At 38.8% G+C, this 27,666-nt stretch overlaps 1 protein-coding gene across 3 annotated transcripts; it reads left to right on the forward strand.

The window, feature by feature from the left end:
* The first annotated feature begins 760 nt into the window (after positions 1 to 760).
* On the forward strand, positions 761 to 27,087 carry VEZF1 (vascular endothelial zinc finger 1). Of its 3 annotated transcripts, none has more exons than XM_014065936.2 (9): positions 761 to 1,027; positions 11,906 to 12,624; positions 13,217 to 13,280; positions 16,684 to 16,867; positions 18,345 to 18,386; positions 19,722 to 19,859; positions 23,273 to 23,311; positions 24,067 to 24,111; positions 24,721 to 27,087. In XM_014065936.2, exons 1-9 carry the CDS (start codon positions 995 to 997, stop codon positions 25,146 to 25,148), a joined length of 1,692 nt encoding a protein of 563 aa, XP_013921411.1. In that variant the 5' UTR covers positions 761 to 994; the 3' UTR covers positions 25,149 to 27,087. The 3 variants fall into 3 exon arrangements, with proteins under 3 accessions (XP_013921411.1, XP_087573268.1, XP_087573267.1); XM_087717141.1 differs by having other exon boundaries at positions 762 to 1,027; positions 11,906 to 12,603; XM_087717142.1 differs by lacking the exon at positions 24,067 to 24,111.
* The last annotated feature ends 579 nt before the right edge of the window (positions 27,088 to 27,666 follow it).

Here is a 27,666-nt window from a genome sequence, read left to right on the forward strand (position 1 = left end):
GAGGAAAGCTGTGATTTGAGGATGGGCTTCTTCTACTTTGAAACAAATCCGAGTGTCCAAATTTGGCCTGATTTTTTTTTTTAAAAAAAGGTGATTATAATACAGGGGCAGTTAGGGAATTCCCGCTACTCGGGCTCCCTGGAGAGAGAGGCCTTTCTGCCCCCCCCCCCCGCCCAAGAGAGCACGCTCCGTTTCAAAGCGACAGCGAGGGGCGGAGGAGGGGTGGTGGTGGTGGTGGTGAGTTTGAGGGACCAGCCTCGGCCTTCACCCTCTCCTCCATCTTTCCCAGCGCTCAAAAGAGGCTCCAGCGCGGTTCACCCCCCCCCTTTTTTTTTATAATCCCCCTCAGCCGCTTGAGGAGAGCGGGCCGTCCCATTCTCAGCCTCGACGGGGGCGCCCGCCTCGCAATATCCCCCTGCCGCGCGCCCCCCCACGCCTCGCGCCGCCAGGAAGGCAGTGGAGAGGCGGGCGAACGGGGGCCCCCTGCTTCCCCCCCCACCGCGGCTTGTCTTGTCTGGCTCTCTCGCTTCTCTCTCTCTCTCTCCTACCACGACCACCCCCGACGGCGGCGATGGTACGGCCCGAGGGTTAGCGGAAGCGCGGCCGCTGAGGCGCTGCCATGTTGAGTCGCCTCCGCCTCCTTCGCCGCCGCCGCCGCCGCAGCAGCAGCAGAGGCAGCCGCCGCCGCTTGTGCTTTGTTGTCGGCTCCATGTAGCTGGGGGCCCGGGGGAGGGAGGCGGGGAGGGGGGCGGGCGGGGGAGAGCGCGCGGCCCAGGGCGAGCCAGCTAAGCAAGGCAGGAAGAGCGAGCGCGGCGAGGAGCCGCCGCCACCAGGACCAGGCCGCCGGGCCTGAGGAGAAACCATTTATATAGAGAGCGACGAGAAGACATTTATTTTTTAACCCCCCCCTCTTCTCCTCCTCCTCCTCCTACGAACGGCTCCTCCTCCTCCTCTTCTTCCCCCCCTCCCCTTCCTTTCTCCCGGCCGCAAAACCATGGAGGCCAATTGGACCGCGTTCCTTTTTCAGGTGAGGGGGAGAGAACAACGCCCGACCGTTAAAATATTTTTAATTTTGATTTTTTTTTCTCTCCTCGGTTTTCTTTTATCGGCGCCTTCAGAACAACATGAACACCAACCGACCATCCAACCTCTTAACCCCCCCCCCCGAAGGCGGCCAGCGTCCCCCCCCCCCCCGCTTAGGCCTCCTCGCCTGAGGAGGAATCCGGCTGGCTCTGTCAGCAGCGGGCGCCCTCTCTTTTTCTCTGCCGCCCCCTCCCTCCCTCCCTCCCTCCCGCAGCGCAGACGGGGGGGGGGGGAAGAGAAGAGAGAGAAATAGCGGGAGGAGGAAGAGGAGGAGAATCGGGCTGCGCTCGCCAGCGCCGTGGGAGGCCAACGGGAGCGCGGTTTTTTTTCTCCCTCTTTCCCCCCCTCTGTCTCCCCCCCCCATAAATAGCTGCTTTCCTCACTCAGCGCCATCCCCCCCCCCGCGCGCACAACCTTTGCACGCGCGCAAAACTACTGAGAGCGGCCTCTTCCCCACCCCCGTTTATTTCTCCCCTTCTTTTTTTGGGGGGTGGGTGGGAGGGAGAAGAAAAAAGGGGAGAGTTAAGCCGTGTGGTCTGGGACGGGGCTGTGTGTTTGTGTATGTGTGTTTATGGGGTGAGGGTTATTTCCCTCAGGGGGGGGTGCAGAAAAAAAGGGGGGGGGAGAGAGTTAAGCCGTGTGGTCTGGGACGGGACTGTGTGTTTGTGGGGGGTTATTTCCCTCCTCTTGGAGGGGCAGAAAAAAAGAGGGGAGAGTTAAGCTGTTTGGGATGGGGCTGTGTGTTTTGTGTGTGGGTTTTTGTTTTTTTTGTTTTTGGTTATTTGTCTACTTTTTTAAAGCTTTGTTCCCAATAAGCGTTGGCCGTTCCCCGCCAAACTACTTCCCCGGGTTTTTTTTTTCTTTCTTTTTGTTGTTTCGTGTTCACCAAAAAGGATGATAATGCTCTTATTGTGGTTTGGGATTATTGGGGGGGGGAGGGTTGGAGACTTGGACCAGTCTTGTCCTGATTGGGTTTTTTTTATTAAGGAGGGGGAGAAAAAACAGATTGTTTCTTTCTTTCTTCCTTTCTTCCTTTCTTTCTTTCTTTCTTTCTTTCTTTCTTTCTTTCTTTCTTTCTCTCTCTCTTTCTTTCTTTCTTTCTCTCTTCTCTCTCTCTCTCTCTCTCTCTCTCTCTCTCTCTCTCTCTCTCCCTCTCCCCCCTTTTAATTTTGGTTTAAAGGTTGCAACTAATTTTATTTATGGGGCTTATTTACACCCTGCTCTCCAGCCCCTGCCGCTTTGTTTTTTTCCTTGCTGCATTTTTTTAAAAAAACAGATTTTTCTGCCCTTCAGTTTCTTTAGAGCGATTTCATCAAATTCCCACTGTGGGAGATTTTCTTCCTACTCTTTCCTCAGCTCAAAATTTTGCTGCATTCCTTGTTTCTTCTGTCCCTATTCATGGGTGGTGGTGAAGGAATAGATTGCAGTATATTACTCTCCTGCTCCTACATCCACTCTGTTTTCTTCTTCCCTCTCAACGTTTCAGTGAGATACTCAGAATTATTTTCTTATCCCATGTACTGCAAAATGGGATTCTGTGCACACTTCAGCTTGCTGGAGTCTCTCTCCATCTTGTGTTTTCAAGCAGCTTATTTTCTCTCTCCTCCAGTATTTCGGCAGCTTTATCATTGTCTTTCCTTGTTTCTCTGGGATTCTTGACTCCCTCCCTTGCGGCTACACGCTATGAGATTCTCTATACATTTTACTTCAGTCTGCAGTAATGTTTGCTTTGAATTATGTCCTTGTTACCAGATGCTTCTATTACTTCATATTAAAGCATCATTCCCCTCTTAGTTCTTTTACTTACTTTTACTGTTTACTTTGCATGCTTCCTTATTTTTTAATTGCAGTTGTTTCCCATCAAATTGCTATCATTGGCACTCCCATTAGCTTTTAAGGTGCCACATGAGCTTGTAGGGGATGATCTGTACCATATTAGACTTAGTCACCCTGGAATTAATTTCTGCTGCTACATTTTCTGCCTTCTGCACATAATGTTACCCTTGATTGTCACTTTTTAAACAAGTTCTTGGTTGTTTATGGTATTTTCTTTTCATCATCTTTGTTCATGAGAATAATGGTTCTTTTATTTTGAATGCAGTATTCTACTTTTGTCTCCATTGCTACCTCCTGTTGTCTTCCATTTTTGAAGTCCGCTACTTATCTCTACGCATGACAAATTTAGACTCTTCCACTGCTTACAACTTGGTCCTCCAATTTTTTTCTGCTATGTTCTCTGCTTTTGTACTCGCCCCCCAACTCCTCCTAAGATGTCATTGTTACCATTACTTTCTTTTGCTCCTCACAGTGTTGTCTTTCATGCCAGCTTCCTTCTAATTTTGCTGTTTTTTCCCCCCTTGGTGTACTCATCTCTTAAAGAGATGATCTCTTACCACTTTCTGCTTTGCAGTTCTAGGTTTACTGCTTTGTCTTCCTTTCCCCTTTTTATAAACATGTATCAAGATGCTTCATTGTATCTTCTTATCCTTTCTTTTAAAAACAGTCACTTTATCTACTCATTTGTCTTTTGTTCTGCTCTCTTATATTATCCTCTTTAGCCTTTAACCTATTTTTCCTCTGCTAATCTGTCACATTAAAGCATTTGTTTTCCTGTTTCTTTTTGCTGCAACTCTGGGAAATGCTACATACATGTCTATTTTAAATTATTTTATGTGATTGTTTGCTTGATAACTTGATAACATTTTCAACTTAAGAACAGACAATATTCAGAGGCAGTCATTTTAGGAAATATAGCTGAAGTTATTCCTTAGATACAGATTATAGTCTGTTTTGACAATTCAGAGAAATGACGCTGTTTACTGAAACCAAATTAAAATTAATATTGGGACAGAAGTGATTTTATGACGGTGGAGATGATGGATAGGGTAGTTTGAAAGAAAACACATTCAGGTTTTTTTGCTTGAGCTTAAAAAAAATACTTGCTCAAGAGAAAATTCCAGAGATTGTTCTCATCAAATTTGGACTTACTAAGTGATAAAGCCTGTCCAAGTTAAGCTTGATTTCTTTACAAAAAGGACTGCTAAGAACTATTAAGGATTCTAGAAAATAAAATAAAAATGATGGTAGGTAGCTTGCAAGTTGAGTCATTTGGAAGCATCAATTTTCTCTAAGGAATGCTGCATACCAGATTACTTTGTCTTTAAATCTACAAGCCAGATGAGAAGCTAGGTTATAATACATTTTCCTTTTTTAGCTTGAAACTGTATACTAATTACAATACCTCTTCTCTTTCCTGAAGGTAAAATAATACCCTACAAATTATGAGTTTGCGTCATTTGCCCACTTAGTTTTCTGTTCTTTTTAAAATGCAAAGCATGACTCCAGTTTGAAAACATGAATTGGAGGAATAAATCTGAGGTGAATGCACTGCAGTCTTTCTTTTCTAAAAGCAAAAGTCTTCCAAGTACAAGATGAGTCATTTGCTTAGGTGCCCAGTCTCTGGAAACGGGCTTAGAACATGATCTTGAAAACAAAATTTGTTTGATCTTGTAACCCATACAAAGTTTGTGTGTCTTAACTACCTACAGTAGGCATGAAATGTTCTATTATTAACAATTATGAAGTATATGTATAGTGCAGAAGAGTGTAATTATTTGATAAATTCTGAATTTTGTTAATCTCTATAGAGAACATTGCATGAATTAGGAAGTAATGGCTATCCTTTCTGAATCCTTGGTGGAATTTTTTTTTAAAATAACCACTTATTTGACAGAATGTGGGTTGTGGTGGGCTACAATGGTGCTTTTCTGGAAAATATTGACAAACCTTGTTTTGAAAAGCTATAATAGATAGAAATGTTGCATTTTTTTCATTCTCCACTACAGTAAATGGGTAAAAATGTTAGAATCAGTTCTTAAAAGTCATCTTCAGATCATTGGGTTTAAAATTACAAACTCTATTAATCATTATGCCTCCTTATACTTCGTATAGTTTTTGGTAGTTAAAGAAATATATTTCTGGATTATAACAGAATTAACGTGTTTTAAAACAGTATTTAAGTTGCCTAGAAAGTTCAGGCTGCATGTTAATAAGACATGTGTCTAATAGCTCATTCAAGATATGATTCACTAATGCTAATTAGCTACTCTGACATCAAAATACAATGCAGAAAACTTTGCCTCTAGCTACAGAAGTTTGTAGTGCCAAATATTTCTACTCTAGGTCATGAAACAGGATTTTGTTTTATTATAAAATTCTCATTCATAAAATAAAAATCCAAGAAGTATGGAATATATATATAAATACACCAAATAAATCATGCCTTTTAATTTAGATAGGTTTGGTTTTACAAGAGAGGGCAGGACACAAAGGAATATTTATACTTCAAACATATTAAATGCATTTATTTACAGATTAATTCTTAAGATGTCCTTATAGGGCATAACATAAAGGTCAACAAGATTTTTAGAATTGGTTACATGTTAACAATTTTCCGTTTTAGGAAGCAAGAGCTGTCCAAATAATGCCTGCCTGCCATTAGACAAAATAAACTGGCAACTTCAGGCAATAGGGTTGTAGTACATGAATGACAGCAATTTTTATTGTAATGTTTCAGTTTCATGTGCAAAATAATTTATCCAGTTCTTAGTATACTGAATAAATTGGAGTAAAAGGGTGGCATCTTTGACGGTAACTCAAACTAGTCTAAGAGGGATCAATTTGGGATTGGGTCAATGTGCATATAACCTTTATAATGGAAAGTATCAATATGAGTTATGGCATTAGTAAAGATTTGAGGCAAACATACACACACAAGAGCCTACAAATGGCTCTTTGAACCTTGCCCGTGTGTGTGTGTGTGTGTGTGTGTGTGTATAATGCCCCTTTATTTTCTGCTATATATTTTCTAATTATATAAGTATGTATATGTGTGTGTATGCATGTACCCTGTTTCCCTGAAAATAAGACCTCCCTGGATAATAAACCCAATTGGGCTTTTGAGCGCATGTGCTAAAATAAGCCCTCCCTGAAAATATTGCAACACAGCAGCAGCCATGAGGTGACCACGCTCACCGCCTCCTGCACCTCAAAAATAATCAGACCTCCCCGAAAATAAGGCCAAGTGCTTATTTCAGGGCTCAAAAGAAAATAAGACCCTGTCTTATTTTGGGGAAAACACGGGGTGTGTGGGTGTGTGTGGTGTGTGTGTGTATATGCATGTATGTATGTATTTATATTTATATATAAGAAAATAAAGGGGATTACAATCTTAGTTTACTTTTCAGCATTGTGTTTGGCTGTATTGGTTTTATTGCTCATAAAGCTAGTTGCAGGAATCATTTAGGTGAAATCCTCATGGAAAGTAGAACCTTGTGTTGGGGTCATTCTCTGGTCACCATTCACCTTTCATGCTATCAAATACACTTGTTTTTTGAAATGCAGGCTATGCTTGCAGATCTTGTTATTTTTCTAAGGCAACAATGATCTGTGTAGCAAGAATAGGTTTTGAGAGTTCAGTATAGCGCCTATTCTGACAGCTACTTGCACTTAAAAGGATAAAACAGCTTGCAGACATCTCTCCCATCTCTAGTAAGTGTTTAATTTTAACAGTACTGGTGTTGGCGGAATTAAAATTAAGTAGTATATAGCAACAATAGCCAAATTAAAAGCATCTGGACATTTTGATCCCAATACAGGGAAAATATCTTTGCATAGACAAACCTGTTTTCAGCTGTCCTGGGTCCTGGCTAGAAATGCTTTTTCATTTCCACATCTCTGTTCTCATGCACAAATGTTGTAAGACAAAAGACAGAAGACTAGTCAGAAAAGCTGAAGAGCAAAATCACTCAATTGCCATTTCCTGTCTTATAGTGTGGGTAATAGATTGTGGAAGCTTGGCAAATCATGTTATGGATCACCAGCTGGTCTTTTCGTGTCTAAAAAGCATGAGCTATTTGACTTAGTTCAGACTATTCAAGTGGAAAAAATCCTGTTGAAATGCAACTCATGAGAGAGTTGCACGTTGTAGGCTGGGGCTGGGATCCAAAGAACTCTTAAGTAGCTTGGCGGGGGTGGGGCATTCAATCAGTTTTTGTCAGACAAAAGCCTTCTGTGTTTCATGATAAACTGCTTTTGAAATGGAGTGTTTCAAAACTAACTTGTGATGATGCATATAGTGCAAGACTCTGGGAGAGCTTTAGCAAGTCTTCAGCCTGGTTTTCTGCATGAAGCATACAGTACCGTAACCTATTAACTTTAAGGAAACTTATAAGCTACTTGTAAATATTTGTGAAAATCTTTGTTTCTCTAGCTGTGGTTACAACCAGGCTGTTTCATGGATTTGTTATAGAAGCTAAAGCCTATCATTGTGCTATTCTTTCTTATGTATTCACAATCTAATAAAGTAAACTGGGTATTTATAATTCTATTCGTACCTTGTAGTTAACCAAATAGTCTGTCATTAAGATAGAGATCATGTAATATGTTGAATATCGTGAAATACACCCAGTCATTACCTCAAAAATTGCTCCCCTCAGGGAATCAAAAGATGGGTTGCTGTAATGAGCACCTTACCACATCCCTTTGTGATGAGCTCCTGTGTTTAGAAAATAAGTGGCTTATTGGGGAAATCACTGCGGGTAAAATTAGGTAACTAGTATCATCTGGGGTTCTTTGGCTGAGGATTGGTTTTTATTTTAAATAGAAAAAAAGGAGATTCCTCCATGGTTTTGTTTATAAGTGAAAATTGTTATTTTTTTAAGTTGCCAAGAGTATAATTTATAAATGCTCTCACTTAAGAAAGCAGATGTGAGATTTAATAGTTTTCAGACTATCTTTCTGAGAACACTTGAGTTACTAAGAATGTCTATGTCTTTCCCCACAAAGTGCAGATTTGTACCATAACTCATTGTCTCAAACTAAATAGAAAGACAAATAGAATTGGGGTGTCTATACTCGGATTAAGATATAAAATGGGAATAGAATAAAAATAACAAAAGACAGGAATATTCAGTTTTGAGTCTCTGGACTGCTTTCCATGACCTTCAGAATAGCTTTTAAGCCCTTTTTTTTAAAAATTGTAATCTGGCTCCCATCAGGTAACACATACTATAGTGTAATCCTCAAATACCTTTATTATAATATTTTTTAAAAGATACTATTTTTCTGAAATCTACAGAAAAGAGTAAAAATCTAGCTGTGTCTCAATACAGCAAGGATTTCTTCCAGTTTATTATCACTCCATCTGCCATCTTCAACCTTCTGAAGACATTGCCCTCAGATAAAAAACTGCCTACTTAACTACATAAAAACTCTTGAAATTTTGATGAAGCAGAAAAAGTTCTGAATTTTATGGGAGAAGGAATTGAAAAATGTGCAGTACTTCTATTCATAACGATAGATTCGTAAACATGTTTGGTGTTGAAATACAATAATTATAAATGTTATTGATTGAACTTGCTTTAAAGTAATTTAATTATAAATAAATTACAGCTTCTGAACTCTAGCAACAGATTTTGTTTTTGCTTGCTAAGAAGAAGCAAGACAGTCAAAAAAGTTAACATCAAAGACAAAAAAAAACCACCCAGCTGTGGTAAAACAAAGAATTCTGTGTACTCTAAACTTTGTATCCTCAACCATTTAAATATGAGCCAGCAGTGTGCAGCAGCTGCCAAAAAAGCCAACACAGTTCTAGGCTGCATTAACAGAGATAGAATCAAGATCACGTGAAGTGTTAATACCACTTTATAATGCTTTGCTAAGGCCACACTTGGAATACTGCATTCAGTTTTGGTCACCACGATGTAGAAAAGATGAGACTCTAGAAAGAGTGCAGAGAAGAGCAACAAAGATGATTAGGGGACGAGACTAAAACATATGAAGAACGGTTACAGGAACTGGGTATGTCCAGTTTAATGAAAAGAAGGACCAGGGAGACATGATAGCAGTCTTCCAATATCTCAGAGGTTGCCACAAAGAAGAGGGAGTCAAACTATTCTCCAAGGCACCTGAGGGTAGAATAAGAAACAATGGGTGGAAACTAATCAAGGAGAGAAGCAACTTAGAACTGATGAGAAATATCCTGACAAAACAATTAATCAGTGGAACAACTTGCCTCCAGAAATTGTGAATGCCCCAACACTGGAAGTCTTTAAGAAGATGTTGGATAGCCATTTGTCTGGAACGGTATAGGGGTCAACCTAAGCAGGGGGTTGGATTAGAAAACCTCCAAGGTCCCTTCCAACTCTGTTATTGTATTAAGTACAAAAAGCACTGATTTGTCAGAAGATGAAAAAAATTCAGGAGTCAAAATTCAGAATACAGATTTTGTCTAATCGGTCTCATTTTCTGAATCTGAAGTACTATTATTGAAAACAGTTTTTACTTTATTATGGACTCCTGAAAATTAGTTTCTGTATCATTTCATGTGTTAATCTTGGTATAAATATCTCCAAACATAGTTTGCATTTTATCAATTTTCATTTAAAATGAAAACATTCGCACGTGAGTCGTATTTTTCTTTCTTCAATATTTTTTGAGAAGAAAAAAGATCATGGGATCTTTTTCTGGCCTACTACATCGTTGATGGTCAACAATGAGTTCTAAGTGTTTTTGAGTGTAGGAGTTGTGGAACACCAGAATATCTTGACCTTCATAATGTTTAGCAAATGTCATATATTTTTTAAAAGTTCATTTTATATTTCCCTGTAATCTATATTCACTACAGAACATAGCTAGTTCTGTTGACTATGGAGCATTTTGTCTTCATTAAATCAGTGGAAGATGGGCTTCTGAAAAGTTATATTCACATTTTTCCTAAAAATAGAAAAGGTTGGATTCTGCTGGATTTCCCAAGGGAGATAATTTTATGAAAAGGTGTGCACAAACTGTTGGCTGTCTGTACTAAAGGTTGTGTATATTAGAACAAGATTCATTTGTTAAACGGTATTGTTCATAACTGAAATAAATCTGAAAGTACATTAGCTAAGCTTGAAGATGTCGACGTGGGTTTCAGCGGAGGTCATCTAAAGAGTTGCTTGATTTTGCTGAGCACTTTTTATTTACAGGTATTTCATGACTTACAACCACAATTGAGCCCAAAATTTATGTTGTTAAGTGAGATATTTGTTAAGTTAGCTTTGCCCTATTTTATGACCTTGCCACAGTTGTTAAATGAATCACTACAGTTGATAAATGAATCTGGCTTCCCCATTGACTTTGCTTGTCAGGAGGTCGCAAAAGGGGATCACATGATCTTGGGACACAGCAATAGTCATAAGTATGAACCAGTTGCTAAGCATCTGAAATTTGATCATATGATTATGGGGATGCTACATAACTCTGAAAAATGGTCATGTCATTTTTATCCCCATTGTCATAACTTTGAACAGTCACTAAATGAACTGCTGTAAGTTGAGGACTACCTGTATTTTTGATATGTTGGGATCTGGAGGAAGGAAATGTGTCCTGCTAATAGTTTTTGTGGCTTTTGATACAGCCGACGATTGTGTCTTATAGGACTGCCTACACGGTGTAGGGAAAGAATAATTGTCTGGTACTTGTTCCATTCTCTCCTTAGTGGGTGGTTTTAGTATGTGAAAGAAGGGAATGAGAGATCAGCCGAGGGGCCCCTAATTTTTGGGATGCTGCAGGAATAAGTTCTTTACTCCTTGCTTTTTAACAAGAAGCTATTGGATGAAATCATCCAGCAATTCAAGGTATGATAGTATCAGTATCCTTGTGATGCTCAACAGTATAACAGATGCTGTTGTGATGATGCCTGGAAGCTCTAAGATTCAGTTGGAAGAGGAAAGGTTGAAACTGAATTTGGGTATGATAGGGTTATTTATCCATTGGAATTCTCTGTTGCTGCAATTCAGGAGTCCTTCTGGGCTTATGGTTCCTGATTCATCAAGTGGAGGTATTGCCAGATAAGCCTATATCTAGGTCCAGCTGGTGCACCAATTGTAATTGCCCCTGGGTAAGAGGACTTGGCCACAATAACTCACACTGTCATCACTACCCAACTTGACTGTTACAATGCACTTTTCATGGGGCTGCCTTTAAAGAGCGCTTGGAAGCTGCAGCTAGCCCAGAATGCTGGAGTCCTCATGCTTACTGGTGCTCACTTCTATTAACAGTGATTTTCTGGGTCCTGCATAAGCTACGGAATAGTTTTCTAGGTACAATTCAGGGTGCTGATGTTCTATAAGGGCTAGCATCTGATTACCTCAGCTCCAAAGAGAAAGCTGGGAAGAAACATTTTGTAATCCTAGCTTTCCAAGAGATTTGTGGGGTTGAGATGAGTGACACTGCTTTTATGTGGCAGCACTGGAGCTTTGGAACAAGGGGAGGACAGGCAGGCCACCTTTTTTTCCGTTGGCTTTCTGGAAACTTAAAAACAGTTGTTACAGAAGCCTTACCTGATGCCATCTTTTTGTTTTATTTTCTGTTTATTGTTATTTTCTTTCTGATCTTGTTATTGCTATCTTTATTTTGATTGCATTTAACCTCCTCATGGATATTTTAACTTTGTCTTATGTAGCCTGAAGGCTACCGAAAATTTGATTTTGGTGGAGTAGATGATGGATGGCTAGAGTGGAGCGCTAATACAGTACGTGCAAAAGTTTACTTTGATCATTCTTGGTTTCTAGTTAGAAATTTCTTTTTAAAAAATGAAGGTGTAATTTGTATGGTAAACATTTGAATGTAAGAATGTAGAATTTAAGTGCCTTCAGTTTCTTTTTAAGTCAGAGTTATATGTTGAATCTGTGTTTGTAGATTGCTAAGTTGTGTGTTTTTTTCTGCTGATCAACTGCACATTGCATCCCCCACTTCTGAAAGTATGAATGTTTGGTTTCAGGCGCATGAAGCATCGCATCACCAGCAGCAAGCAGCACAAAATAGTTTGCTGCCTCTCCTGAGCTCAGCTGTTGAACCTCCTGACCAGAAGCCCATTTTACCCTTGCCGATAACACAGAAACCTCAACCCCCACCCGAAACACTAAAAGATGCCATTGTTGGGATTAAAAAGGAGAAGCCGAAAACCTCCTTTGTATGTACATACTGCAGCAAGGCCTTCAGGGACAGCTACCATTTGCGGCGCCACGAATCCTGTCATACTGGGATAAAGCTGGTGTCACGGCCAAAGAAAGCCCCTGCCACAATGGTGCCCCTAATCTCCACCATTGCAGGGGACAACAGCCGGACATCGCTGGTTTCCACCATCGCAGGCATCCTCTCAACAGTCACGACGTCTTCCTCCGCTACCAACCCAAGCAGTAGTGCCGGTGCCACAGCCATGCCAGGGACACAGACTGTGAAGAAGCCCAGCAAGCCCGTGAAAAAGAACCATGCCTGTGAGATGTGCGGCAAGGCATTCCGGGATGTCTATCACCTAAACAGACACAAGCTGTCCCACTCGGATGAGAAGCCTTTTGAGTGCCCAATTTGCAATCAGCGCTTCAAAAGGAAGGACCGCATGACCTATCACGTGAGGTCTCATGAGGGTGGCATCACCAAACCGTACACCTGTGGTGTTTGTGGAAAAGGCTTTTCGAGGTACCATGTAGAAAATCCCAGGCGAGCTCAAGTATTGGATTTTCATTCCGCGATCGCGATGGGTGGGAGGGTGGGAGGAATTAGAATAGGAAAGTAAGAAATGGGGATGGGGGGATGGAGTTGGGGAAGAGGACACCAGGAGAAGTATATTTGCATTTAAATCTGCAGTCAGCCTTTGCTAATGGTGGGAAATAACTGCTTGTTTAAAAGTACATTATGTAGCTGGCCTTTGGCTTGTAGTGAAAGTATAAGGACTTTTTTTAGCACTTTTTGTTAAGCATTACTATATATGTAAGGCATTAATTTAGCAGTGTTGTTGAGTCAAACAGCCTCCATTTTGCTTGGACAATCTCCCATTTTAAATGGCTAACAGCCCTTAAGATAATTTTTATCAATTTAGATTTTTCAGGGGAGGTTTACAATAATTACAGGAAACTCCCATGTGTAGCTGAAGCTTTGTGATATTATGAAAATTTTTGCAGAAGAGATAAGATCATAGGTTTGTGTAACTTGGAAATTTCTCTTGGGCAGGATGTTGGATTGAATAATTGATTAATTCTGTTTTTGTGTAACAATTTGCTTTCTTGTGTCTACTTTCCTTCTTTTTCCACAGACCTGATCACTTAAGTTGTCATGTCAAGCATGTTCACTCTACAGAGAGACCTTTCAAATGCCAAGTAAGATTTTTTTTTTATTGATCTGTATTGCTTAGCTTATTAAGACACCCAAATGGACTCTAGTAAACTCTGAAGTTAGACATCATTCAATAAAAGTGAAGGTTCAGAGCCAAGTATTAATATTAGCCCCCATTATGACCCTTGGACAGTACATAGCTAATCTATAAAAGGTAAAGAGTGGGTTGGGCCTTATTAATATGGTCAGACACCAGCAGGAAATACTAGAATCATAGGCAACTCTGGAAAGCCAATAAAAGTCAGGAAAGAAAGACAGGGGTCAAATGCTTCTGCTGATAAGGAAATTGCAGTAAGTGAGCTTGGTTCAGAAGACTATCCATTAAAAAATACATTGGAAGTTAATAAAGGCCCCAGCCTGTGCATTATCCCCATGAACTTGATTAAGTAAGAATCAGAAGGAGTTATTGGGAATAGGTTGAAAAAATTATGAGACCAGAGGAAGTCACACGTGAACTGTGACTGATGCTTACTAAGCCAGCTGAAGCTTTACAAAATAATTGCAAGTTTTACAGTTTAAAAAAACCTCTTCATTAGTAAGTTATTAAAATTGAACACCCCTCCAAAGAAGAATGATGGTAGAAAATATTTATGAATGTGGCAGGTCCATTCTAAAATGGAGTGAAAGATCCTCCAAAGTTTGCAAAATGGGTTACCTCAGGCCAGAGATGGAGTTTGGCTGCATTCTCCTGGAGTTACTAGTACTCCATCCTGGAGATTTTTAAAAAAAGATTGGATATCCATTTGTCTGGGATGGAATAAGTTCTCCTGACTTGAGCAAGGGGTTGAACTTGAAAACCTCCAAGGTCCCTTGATTCTATGCCTCAAGAAAAAGAAATAAGCAGGTAATTGGTTACACCCTATTCTTGGAAATACAAAACCTAGGTGATTATGTCAGGACTATTTTCATCCTATCCAGTGTGCATGTATTTTGGTTATAATAATGAGAGTTGTTTCTATCAGTGCATTTTGAAAGGCACCTGACTGGGGAAAGCTGAAGCACAACAATGATTAGCACACAAATAAAGTAAACTGCAACAATAAAGAATATCTAAAATCTGCTTTACAGTATATGGAGTATTTGTGAATAATGAGCTATAGTAATGACATCTAAAATAACCAAGTAAATAATAATAATAAAGTTTTCATGTAGAAATAGAATTCCGTGGGTACACGGTAAGCCTGTGCCCCATTCAGAAATACAGCCTTCCTTGCAGCCACTACTCTAGACTTCATTCACTGAAGTACCAGGAGAAGGGCCTCAGAGCTTTACACAAAAGAAGATGAACACAGTTTCTCTTCATAGCTTGCATTGAGGAAATCTGGTGGGATATAGGGATGTGTAGGGGATGGCCTTCTATGTTCCTAACTGTTTCAAACCCATGCCTGTTCCAGTGAAAACCTGAAGAGGGTTCTGTTTTTATATCCTTTACCTTTAGAATAGACTGCCCATTCCCAAAGCCTTTGAACAACTAACAATCAGAAACATTGCCTCAGTTTAAAACACCCCCCCCAAAAAATAATATGTAAAACCACATGTAATAAAATTGTAAATAATGACAGTAGTAGAAGTTTCAGAAAAATAGAAAGTCTTTTGATGGAAGTTTCATTTCAGATACCATAGTGTGGCTGCTACCAGATAATTTCAGTAGCTTTTGTATCAAGCCAAACAATTCTGGACTTAATAGTGACAATCTGTTTTAGTTGTAGAGTCTTACTAGGACCTAAAGAAGAGTCCATAACTATTGACTGGAGGCCAGAATTATTTTTAGGTGTACAGTAGGGGTAGGCGATCAGTGGCCCTTGGAAGTTTCCCCTTCAATGCCTGAGGGCTAGTGGACTTCACAGTAATTTTGAAGGTGAAAATGCACAAAAGGAGGGAAGTAACTTAGAACTAAGGAGAAATTTCCTGACAGTTAGAACAATTAATCAGTGGAATGGCTTGCCTCCAGAAGTTGCTAATGCTCCAAAACTGGAAGTTTTCAAGAAGAGGTTGGATAACCATTTGTCTGAAGTGGTGTAGGGTTGGACTAGAAGACCTCCAAGATCCTTTCCAATTCTGTTAGTCTATTCTAGTTTGTATTCTATATTCTGCTCTGCTCTGCTCTAATTCAGGGCTCTGCCTATCTTACTTTGCCACCTGGTCCACTGCGGCTTCTCTTTTAAAAAGTAAAGAGTTCTCTGGTTACCAAAAGAGTGCCTATCTGTTGGTTTGTTATTTTTCCTTTGCCTGGCTTGTCATTTTGCCTCTAATGTCAGACTCTGCACTTGTTTAGGCAGGCTAGCATTTTTTAATGTGGGCTAATAATGTACAAAGTTATTTTTTAAAAAAAAAATTATTCCACTTCTGTTTAGCTTTATAATTGTGTTTCTAAGCTGGTTCCTGATGACTCATTTTGGCCATTAAATGGTTTGATTTAAAAGAAAGGGTGATTCATGACTTTCAATCTGTTTTTGGATTTTTTAAATGTAACTGAATAATGGAAAAGAAAATCTTGTCCAGGGGCATTATCAGGAGATTGTTATGGGAGATTACCTTGATCTGCTAGGATATATAAAAACACCCTGTCAACCTGATTAGTGTACTTGTCTTTGCTTTAAGGAAGGAAGGTTCTCTTTATACCTGAGTAATATTCAGCTCTTACACATAGTTTATTTAATCCCAACATCTAGAAAAATGCTGCTATGTCTTAGTATGGTCAATTTAATTTTATCTGGCTATATGTGCATTGAAGGTGGTCAGAGTAGTTTAAATAGTATTGCTAATGGCTCTTCATCCGTTAGGTAAGGACAGTTGACATCTGGGTTTATTTTGTCTTATCTTTGTTTTTTTGTTTCTTTTACACTTACTTATTTTATGTGTTTTAACAATTTGTAAATTGTTAAATTGAGTTGCTGGGAGTTATGTGATACATCAATTTATTATAATAATTATTTGCGGTGTGAGAATTAAAGCATTTTTGTATTTATTTTAATTAAGTAAGGTTCGTGTAATGTTATAGTCCAGTACTTCCAGATCAAAAACTTTGTTCTGCTAAGATCACTTAATCATGATTCTTCCTGACCCTCTATACATACACAAAATATTTTTCCTGTGTACTACTAGAGTCCAAATTTAGGTTTGCTAGTTTATAGTTTGTAAAAGTTGTATGGAGTGAGAGGCATTATTATTGTGGGAGCAATACACCTACTTGTTTAATTATGTCATATTCATGTACTTATTGGGGTGCATTAAATGCAGAGTTTTTAATGGAATGGCACTACATTCCTCTGCAGAGATTTCTTGTGGGGAATTCAAGGTATTTATCATGCACTTACAGTTAACTATTAAAGGTAGTGTTCAGTAAATGAGAATTCTGCTTTAGAACTTCTGTTTCTTTCTGTGTAGACCTGCACAGCTGCCTTTGCTACCAAAGACAGGCTGCGGACTCACATGGTGCGCCACGAAGGAAAAGTGTCATGTAATATCTGTGGTAAACTTCTGAGTGCAGCATATATTACCAGCCACTTAAAGACTCATGGGCAGAGCCAAAGTATCAATTGTAATACCTGTAAACAAGGCATCAATAAAAGTAAGTGGCTACCTTTTTAACAAAAACTGTTTTTGCCCTCCAATGTAGCACATGCAATTGTTGGGTGGGTGGGTGGGTGGGGGACCCTGATGATTTAGGTCATATAAGATGGGACTGGTATCTTTGGTTCACTTTGGTTCCTTTCTGAAGTCTTCCATTTCCTTCAATCCCTAAACTAGAAGCCCAAATGTGATCATACTACAGATAGTCCTTAATTTACAACCATTTATTTAGCAACAATTTGAAGTCACAGCAGCCTCAGAAAAAAGTGACTTACAACCTGCCCTCAAAGTTATGACTGTTGCACAGTCAGGTGAATACCATTTGAGTGCTTGGCAACTGGCTCACATTTACAATGGTTGCAGTGTCTTATGGTCGTGTGATCACACTTTGCAACCTTCCCATCTGGCTTCTGACAAAAAAAACAACAGAAAAGCTCAATTTGCTTAAGGACTACATGATGTGCTGAATGAACTCCACATGGTTGTAAATTCAGTCCAGTCATGTAATGACTTGCTTAATGACCACATCAATTAGCACCAAAGTTCCCATCCCAACTGTGGTTGTAAGTCGAGGACTATCTGTATAAGCAAACAAAATAGTAAGCGGTGGCAAATACAACAAGAAGATCTATGGATGCATTTACCATGGGTTCTCCTAAAAGTAGATTAGAATTATATTCAAAATTTGCAGAATTCTAGCCTATGTTTGTAAACAGTTAACTAGATTGTGTATTGATTTTGCTTAGTGTTTAGTCAGGCATTCTCTGAAGGTTAGGTTTTTTGTGAATTAGAATGAGTTCTGGCTGCTGAATGCAATAGAATGAGACAGTAAAGAGATGAGGCAGTACAATAGTCTGTGTACCTAAAGGAACATGTTTTTTTTTAGCTGTTCTGCAACTACAATTATGGCAAAGGAATCCACCTACAATAGAATATTTTTTCTTGTATGCTAGCTTTTTTCCAGTTATAGAACATGTCAAAAGACATCTGCCACCTGCTGCCTAAGTCTTTCCTACAAGACGTGTCTGCCAGCTGTGTCATCCTCTTCTTGTGCTTATGCAGATCACGTTTGATGAAAGCATCTGTGTAAATGGATACTTTTTGGCTCATATCTCAGCCCTATTTCCATGGTTGCCCAAACATAGATGAAACAATATAAATTTATGCTTAAGAAAAATGCAACTGTTTACATATTAAGTCAATATTAAGGAATCTATGTAATCAAAAGTTCATGTGAAGGGTTTTGAACTATCCCTTCCCAAAACTGCCATTCCTCTCCTAAGTTTTTCAGATCTTGGTTCCGAATATCTTTTGTTCCTGCAACAATCCAGGGAAGGTAAGTTAGGCTGAATCAATTTCATGAGCTTCATGGCTTGACAGGAATTTCAGGTTCTCCATATCTAAAATATAAGTTGTATCTTATTACTCAGACTTAGTACAATAAATTAAACAGAGCTGTTTCATTCACATTGCAGAATTTGGTTTTTTCAAGCAAGAAAATCTACATCTTCCTGCGTGTGAGTAGTCATGGTTTAAATTTGATATGTTTTAGTATGCTGATTAATACTAAAGTAATTGCAAGATTGATAACATATTTAAAGATTGTTTGCATTCCATTTTCTGTTGAATAATATTAGCTTTTATGGTGGAAACTTCCTATTACCTCCCATTTGTTTGTTGTAGCAACAGCTGTGATCATGATGGAAGAAACAACTACATCCTCCTTTCCTCTGTGTCTTAGGGCTAGGGCAAATCCATATTACAGAAATGTAGTCCCAGTATACATTTACATGAAGGAAAGCAGTTACAGGTAGTCCTTGACTTACAACTGTTTGATTAGTAAAGATTCAAAATTACAATGCCATTGAAAAAATCTTACTTATAACCAGTCCTCATACTTACAACCATTGCATTGGCTCTACAGTTACAGGATTTAAATTCCAGCGCTTGGCAATTGGCATGTATTTACTACAGTTGCAGCATTTCAAGGTCACGTGATCTTCCCAACTGGCTTCCGACATGCAAAGTCAGTGGGGAAAGCTGGATTTGATTAATAACCACATGACTCACTTCACAACTGCAGGGATTCACTTAACAGCTATGGCAAAATAAAAAGATAATAAAATCGGGTGTATCTCACTTAACAACTACTTTGCTTAACAATGGATATTCTGGTCCCAGTTGTGGTCGTAAGTCAAGGACTACCTATGTTTCCCTTCTAATAGAAGTCATCTTAAAACCCTTCATGGGTACAAAAGGGTTAAGCTACGTTTGTCAAGGAACATCAGCAGTAGATTTCATGATAGGGATTCAGTTTTTCTTCTTAAATGTGCTTAAAATGCAGTTGGTCTTCTATGGCTGAAACTAAGATGTGTCTCAGCAGAGGGTAAAATCACTCTGCCTTAAAAATTGTACAATTTAGATAAAATAAAAGATATTAAAACTCCCTCTCCCATCCTCACTCCCTCTTATCAATACTAGAATATTTAAAATACCTGCTGTTTATAGCTTGAGATGAATAAGATAGATTCTAGTATTACATTTCTGTAGCTCCATTTAATTATCAGGTCTTTCAGCCATGGCAGACTCTTAAGTTTTATAGATTTGGTTGAAACTTCAGTAGGGATTATATCTTAATAATTTCCTTCTGATGACAAACAAACATCCAAAAACTTACTGTTCTTGTGCTGAACTAACTTGTTTTGTTGTTTATTAGGGGGAGAATAATATTGTGTTCAAAGTCAGTAAAATGTGGTTTTTAATTTCAAGTTTCTTTCTAACTGAGAAAATTCTAATTTGCACCCATTTGTATTTTTGCATCTTTCTTAAAAAAAATAATGTGGCTGGAACAGCTTGTATGAATGAAGAGAGCAACAATCAGAAGCAGCAGCAGCAGCAGCAATCACAGCAACAACATGTCACAAACTGGCCTGGAAAACAAGTTGAGACTCTGAGACTATGGGAAGAAGCCGTTAAAGCAAGAAAGAAAGGTAAAAATGGATGGCAGCAGGCTGTTGGGAGTTCATCTTGCATATGTATAAATCAGTGTTTCTCAACCTTGGCAACTTGAAGATGTCTGGACTTCAACTCCCAGAATTCCCCAGCCAGCAAATGCTGGCTGGGGAATTCTGGGAGTTGAAGTCCAGACATCTTCAAGTTGCCAAGGTTGAGAAACACTGGTATAAATGACTGGTATATCCTGCAAGAAACATGGAGTCAATTCATACTCTGTAAATATGCATAAGAGCTACTTGATAATCTCTGGTGATTGTGGTGATCTGCCTGCTTGTCATAGATTTTTACTTCCTGATTATGTCAAGCAGTTACTTTATGAAAGCCAGGCCAGGAGATGTTGTGGCTTACCAGGTTGCCCATTGTTAATGTCAAAATTTTGATCTCTTGCCCTATTTTCAAGTTGGGAGCATGATTTCTTAGAGGATCTGGCTTTTCTTGTTACTTAATCAGTTTTGTGCATAACCGATACTTAAAATCCTAGCTGTCAATTTAAGTTGCTCATTGGCACTTCAGTCCGATACAAATAGGGCCATTTTACCACAGAATTTCCATAGAGGAAATTCTCTACAGTTTGAAGGAAGCCTGAACACTTAAACTGGTTTATAATTCTTCATAAGGGGGATAAATTGCAGTTTTCCTAAAACACTTTAATTTGGCTAGAAGACATCCAACCTCCATGATTCTTGAACTTGATGCCAGTCTTATTGCAGTTTTATAATGTTGCTTTAACTATTGTTTGTTCTTACAAATAAAATTTGCTAGGGTTCCCTTATGGTGACTTCTGTTGGTAGCATTTTGTTGCCTTTTTAGGACCCATTTGCTTTTAAGACAAGATGTTCAATAGAGATTAGAATGGGAGAGAACTAGAATTTCATATGGAAATTGTGTGTTTGTGTATGCATGTATGTGTCTTTGTTCTCTTCATATCAAGGGAAGGGGAGAGTTATATGTGTTTTGATGGCTTACATAAAATAAGCAGTTTTTGTTGCTATAGCCATTTTTACAAAAGCATCTAAGTCAGTGTTTAAAATAGCATTTATCTTTATTATATTGTAGTAAATCGATATCACTTTTCATTGCAAAGAATCTCAAAACAAGTATAGTAGCATATATCCAGTGTCTACTATGCAGATTAGAGATCTGTAGCATTCTCCACCCTTTGAATTTGGTGCCTTGTTTTAATTTTTACCTTTTTAACAAGTCGATGGACTTGTTGTTTTACCAGTCTTAAGCTACACTGCTTTAGGAGTTGTATGGAAGGATATTACTGAGCCCAATATGTTTGTGTTAAATGTGACAAGGAAATGTGAATTCAGAAGGAACCGCCTGGCTTTTCTTCTCTGCACCACTCGCCCCTTCCCTTGATTGAAATTTAGAATTTTGAAGAAGCTTATAATAAACTTACATGAATAGATTTGAGTAACTTGCTTAGTCTTCTCTGAATGCTTTATTAAAAAGTTGAGATTGCTTGGTATGCTGAATCCATCAGTGAATGAATCCCTTCCATGTGGCAATCTTTAGAGCATCCACAAACATATAATCTCTTACCTTATGGCTTATTTTTGTTGCACGTTTAAACTGAAAATGTAACTGGACCACAGCCATCTGGTGAGTTCTATGGCCTGGAGTTTTGCAGTTCAAATCCAGTTTGCTTAAGTACACATGATGCACCATACTGAATTATAAGAGTTTCCATTCATTTTTCAAATTAGCTATGAATCTTAATTCTTCTAAATGTGTGTTTTCATTCTATTGCTGATGCATATGATGAGTTTTAGCAGCTTGGTCCCTGTTTTTCTCTGCATGCACAGCAGCAATTTTCAGGAAGCTGGTATTGGAGCAGGAAGTAGAGCTGACCTACAGAATACTCAGCTCCCCGAGGAGCAGAACACATCTTCAACTTTTTTTTAAAAAGTGTGGTCCTTGGTGCTCTCTGAGCTTGGTTGCTTTCTTGCAGACGTTTAATTACCAACTAGTTAACATCATCAGTGTTAGACTCTAACTAAGCTCAGAAAAGCACCAAGGACCCCACAGTTCAGCCCTGACCTTCAAAAATTCTTTTTTAAGGAGAAAAATACTGGTGGTGGAAGAGAGCCTGGGATCCTGCAGATGATTGGCAGTGATCATTCCTCAAGATAGACCAAAACTCTACCGCATATAAGAAATGTTCTTTTATGTGGTTGCAGAATAAGCATTTGCGTAATTTCTGAAAATGAGAGAATTAATCACTGAAGGAATCCTAATGGAGGGTGCATGAAGAGAGCACAGAAGGGTGGTTGGAAAGCAGAAGGGGCATTATTAATTTTGCTAGATTCTGATTCCCTTGCGTGGAAGGCTCAGCAGTCTTACCTGTTGAATTGATATTGCACCTTTTCACCAGAAGATCAGGGCAGCATATATAGCACTCTCCTCCAACTACCAACCTGTGAGATGTATTAGACAGAGAGATAAGAGCTGGTACAAAGACACACAGTGAGCTAACATAGTTGTGGGTGACGTGTAAGTCCTAGTCTAGCAACCTAATGGCTACACCATATAGCTGTATGGTAAAATGCTAAGGCAGAGATCAGTTGCAGCACGAACTGCTCAAAATCCAAGCAGTAAATCTGATTGCTGTCCCTGCTCTGGCTTCCTAGCACACAAGGGAGATGTTTGGCATCTTGAAGCTTATATACGTTACTGCTGTTGCTTTCCCTCTCGCTTTCAGATAAAATTCCTTCAGCACCACCTATTTCCCCTGTAATGTGAAATGAATTTTTGGGTCCTGGTTTTGAGTTACTATATAGAGTACCATTATATATGCTCAGTATTCTAAGGAGCATATTTAAATGCTGCATTGGTCTTCTCATACAGTCGGGCTCATACAAGTATAACCAACTCAGAACTGTGGTACTGAAAAATAGTCTGCTCTGGCATTGTGAGATCAAAAAATAATTTCGATTTGGAACAACCATTGGAGAGGCCCTGCAGGTCAGGCTTGAAAGAACTATGCTGCATTGATCTTCTCATACAATCAGGCTCATGCCATGCATAACCAAATCAGAACTTGGTTGCTAAGCTCAGTTAATGCTTATTTTGAAAAGTTGTGTGTCTGTATGGGTGTGCTGTGAACCCAGGCTGTTTGGCTAGCTGCTCATTTGTTAAGAAAAATATTTAGAAAATGGGTTAATTTGGTAACTTGATTTAGTTGGCTGTGTGAATATAGCCTTTAAAACATACTAGGCATAAACACCTGACACCATGCCAGAATTTTAGAGCTAGATCTTTTAATCGTGCACATGCTCAAATACAATCTGTATGATGTTATGGGAAAGGGAAAACTAGAATTATGTATCATTGAATGGCTTAATTGCAACACCTTTCCTCCACCTCCCAATTTTGATTACAGAAAGTCAACACACTCTGAGGCCAACTTCGGTCAAGCAAGGTAGGGTCAGATACATTTATATAGCTTGTATTATAAGGTTGGACTTTCAGCTCTCCCCCTTGAAAGTATTTTGGGGTACAAGGTTGCAGTTTCCATACTGAACATCATAATTGCTCAGCACAATGAGAAGTACCCCAGTCCTTCCCTTTCATTGCACCACCTGCATTCTCTTGGTCTTCGTAAATACATCCTGCTCTCTTACATGCACTGGAGTCAGTAGCCTAGCCTCTCACGAAAACCATGTTGTTGCCACCTGGTAAATATGATCTAATGTACCCCAAATTGACTTGGATGGCTTTTATTGTATGTTTATTGATTTAAGCTGAGATTCCCAATTGCCACTGGTTTTCCTAATACCAGAAGTTCTCCTCCCCCCCTCCCCAACTCCATGGGAATACGAGTATTTTATTGATAGCCAGCAGGTGGTGCTGATATATAAAAGTAGCTAACTTTACAGCTTCCAGTTGTCCCTAGCTCAAGTAGTGGCAGAGTGCCCTTGGTGTTATACAGTATGAGCCGAATTCTTTCTGTTTCCAGAGGGAATCCATTCTTAATCAAGGCTAAAGCTACCTGATTGGTGGGGTTTGCTGCACTCATCATATTGGCTGGGGTTTTACAATAACTAAAATAACTACACTGATTGAATGATTCCACGAGTTGTGGTTAAATTTATTTTAAAATGAAATAAAGCAGGTAATAGTGAAAATTAGCTTTGTGTATCGGTCCCTAATAATGACTTTTTAAAACCTTCACAGAATGTCAGTACAACTTTGAGAAGGCTATAGAGTACGTACCATTCGGTATGTACACTCTCTCTACTTATAATATTCCTCTTCAGAGGACTTTCTGCTAATACTGTGCTGCTTTAATGAACAAATCCCCCTCTTTTTATTACTAAAAATTGCCAGATGTCTTGAACACAGATGAATTGCATGACTGAAGATATTATAGGTTGTAGAATTAGTGTTTAATAATCACATTTCAGAGTATTCTGCTTGAGAATATTTGTTACTGTATAATGAACAGAAACTTAATATAAACTATTAAAGAACATAATATATTCATTGTTATTTTTTTTAAAAATGTAAAGTTTGCCAGTTTACCAGAATACATGAGACACAGGCTTCTTAACTTGTCTGCAAGCCCTTAATTGCTGATAAGCGTCTTGCATTGTGATTTGTATGTTTTTGCTATTGTGGCATAAGCTGTCAGCAAAATGGGCTAGAGTTGGAAAGGTCTAAAATGTCCAGTGGGAAAGGGGTTTGTAGATAAGAGAAGGCTGACTGGCACTGCAAAAGCTTGCATCAAAATCTATTCTAAGGACTGTCCTTTTGGTGTTTCGGAATCTTCTCTGCTCTGTCCATTTGTAAAGCCACAACTTTGGTGTCATCTCTTCTCTTGTTTTCTAGAAGCTGCCAACTTGTGCCAAACGTCCACTGCGGCCCCTACGCCTGTGACTCTCTCTACTCCCTTCAACATAACCTCCTCGGTGGCATCCGGGACGATCACCAACCCAGTCACCGTGGCTGCTGCAATGAATATGAGAAGCGCTGCCAATGTTTCGAGCGCAGTTAACATCTCCAGCCCAATGAGCTTAGGCCACCCTGTTACCATAACCAGCCCTTTGTCCATGACTTCTCCGTTAACACTCACCACACCTGTCAATTTACCAACTTCAGTTACTGCTCCAGTGAACATCGCACATCCAGTTACTATCACCTCACCAATGAATCTCCCAACACCAATGACATTAGCTGGCCCTTTAAATATAGCCATGAGACCTGTGGAAAGCATGCCTTTCCTTCCCCAGGCATTGCCAACCTCTCCCCCTTGGTAAAAAAAAAAATCTAGAGCAAAAACTTCATGCAGTATTAAAAAGAAGAATAGAAAACAAGTCCTTAAGAGCAATTAACCTTTTTAAAGTTCATAGTAATGAAACCAGGCTAACTCATTTGATGCAGAAAAAAATCATGCTCCAGTTTAAAGGGAAAAAACACCATAATCCAATCCTTGTTCAGTTGGCTGGCTGTTGACTTATTTCTGGGGCTTTTTCTTTCCTTTAAACTGGCAATGATGGTTGAAGAAGATCAGATGAGAACTCAGCCCAGTTCCTAAACTTTTTTTTGAAAAGTTATCATTAATGGTAACTGAGGAAATTGTAAATGAAACAAAAACCTCTTTATCTAAACACTAGAAGACTCCATATATGGAGATTTCAATAACTACGGTATGGAGATGAATCACTTAACTGGCCAGCTCTGTGACTCTCTGATTGAGAAAGTATTGTAGCGTTGTTTTTTTTTAAGTAAATACATTTCATGGTCCTATTTTTTAAAAAAATGCATTTTAAGTAATTATGCATTTTACCTTTTGGGAATATGATGATTTCAGGCCGAATTCCCTATGGGAAAAGTGATACCAACTCTGATATGCAAAGCATATGGTAACTTTTATCATTCTAACTTCTAAATAACAATAGGGATTATGACCTGGTATTTTGGAAATGTAAATAGTAAGTGACATATTACCCTAAGGGAATATAACCTAATAGTCAGCATATTAAAAAAAAGAAGAAGAACTGTTTCATGTTTGGCAAGGAACAGCTGTGGCTGGTAGAATAGGATTTGAAATCTACGTGAATGCAGTCTAGTCGAAATCCAGCTGGGACTCTTATTATGGAGAGCATACAGAGAGCTTTGAAACATGGAAAAATGGCTTTAAGCTTGAAGACTGTGGAAGTGCTGGGTAGAACATGTGTCTATTCTCACTCTCTCAAGCAGAACCTGCTGATGTGACGAGAGCAGGTGTTGTTCGCTGAAATATTTTTTTTTGTCTTATATTATAAAATGGTATACAGTTTTTATTCTAACCACTAACTAGTTAGGATGCCCCTTCAGGACAAGCCAAGAGAGTGCATCTTATTATTTTGTGTTTCATTTTTTTACCTTTTTTGTTCCCCCCTTTAATCAAGTGTTGTGCAGATTTCTTCAACTTTGTAAATATTTGCAGAAGAAGCAACAACCATCATTTGTACTTTTAGTTAATTGTGTTAACAAATAGTTATTGATTTGTGGAGGTTTTTCCCATTAACTGACCTGTCCAGTGAAGGGAAATCCTCTCCTTCCCTGCCAAACAGTCCCATTAAAATACCCAAGAATACATCCTTTATTTTATCTGTACATAAAGTAGGATGGAAAATCTAGGGAAGCAATTTTTTTTAGGCTATCATGTCACAGTCACTTTTTAATCTTTGTTTTTAAAGACGTACCCTATAGCCAAGACAGTATAAGAAATAATTGGAAGGGAAAAACTGAGGGGCTTTTGCTCAGCAAGGATGCCAATCCAATAGCAATCAATATTTTCATTTTTTTAAAAATGGGATGCTGGCAAGCCTGAGAGGGTGGAAGTCTACTGTTTTTGTGTTTATACCCATCGTGTCAGTGTAAAAGCAACATATTTCGTATTTCTGAGGCAAATGTCTGGGGTTAGACTGATGTCCAGATTATGTGAAAATGGTTCTAGGGGCTTGGACTACATAGTAAAAATGGGGGAAAATAATAGAATTTAGTGTAAAATAATTTTATAAATGAACTTTTGTACCTTAGGACATCAAATTGTACAACTTTTGTATATATAAAAGCTTAGGAACTTCCTGTGTAGCAAAAAGAACACATTCCTACACTTTTAATGTATATGTTTGTTATAATGTCATGTAAACATACGCCCCATGTTTGTGCCTTTTAATTAGTTTGTCTCAATAAACAGAAATGTAGAGACTTTGTAGTTGAGTTGAGTGCATTACCCTAGAGTCTTCAAATGGCTACCCTGCTGCTTCCTTGACTCATAAAACTTCCTACATTTGAAATTTGTTCCTGAAGCATCTTAAGGATATGTTTTTTGGGGTGGAGGGCATAATTATTGTGTTAAATATCTATACTTTCTATCCCAATCCATAGAGAAAACGGATGCAAAGGACTTGGAACTACAATTTGTAAGTATGTACACTGACAGTGCTAAGATGAATCTGTTCGAGAAACCTACAGCTTAAGATACTTGAAGGTACTTCTGGTGAGAATACACTTAAATACTCATTTCAGGTCAAGTTTTAAAACCGTTTTATGTGATGACCAAGCCTCGTTTTTGAAAAGCATTTTATATTTTGGGATGCTTTTTTCAACATTTATCCCTGTACATTGATTGTATCTATTTTTGACTACAGCTTATTTCCAAGGAAGATCGATAAATAGTCCAGTAGATTTGGACTATGTCTGCTTCAAAGACAGTTTGAAATGATAAAAATCATTAGCACTAAGCAAATCATGAAATGCCGGAGCTTTATTGCATTTTTAAAATAA

Source organism: Thamnophis sirtalis, unplaced genomic scaffold (assembly GCF_051295495.1).
Source record: "Thamnophis sirtalis isolate CommonGarterSnake01/CBP01778 unplaced genomic scaffold, rThaSir2_p1.2 scaffold_6, whole genome shotgun sequence".
In the NCBI taxonomy this organism is placed as follows: Eukaryota; Metazoa; Chordata; class Lepidosauria; order Squamata; family Natricidae; genus Thamnophis; species Thamnophis sirtalis.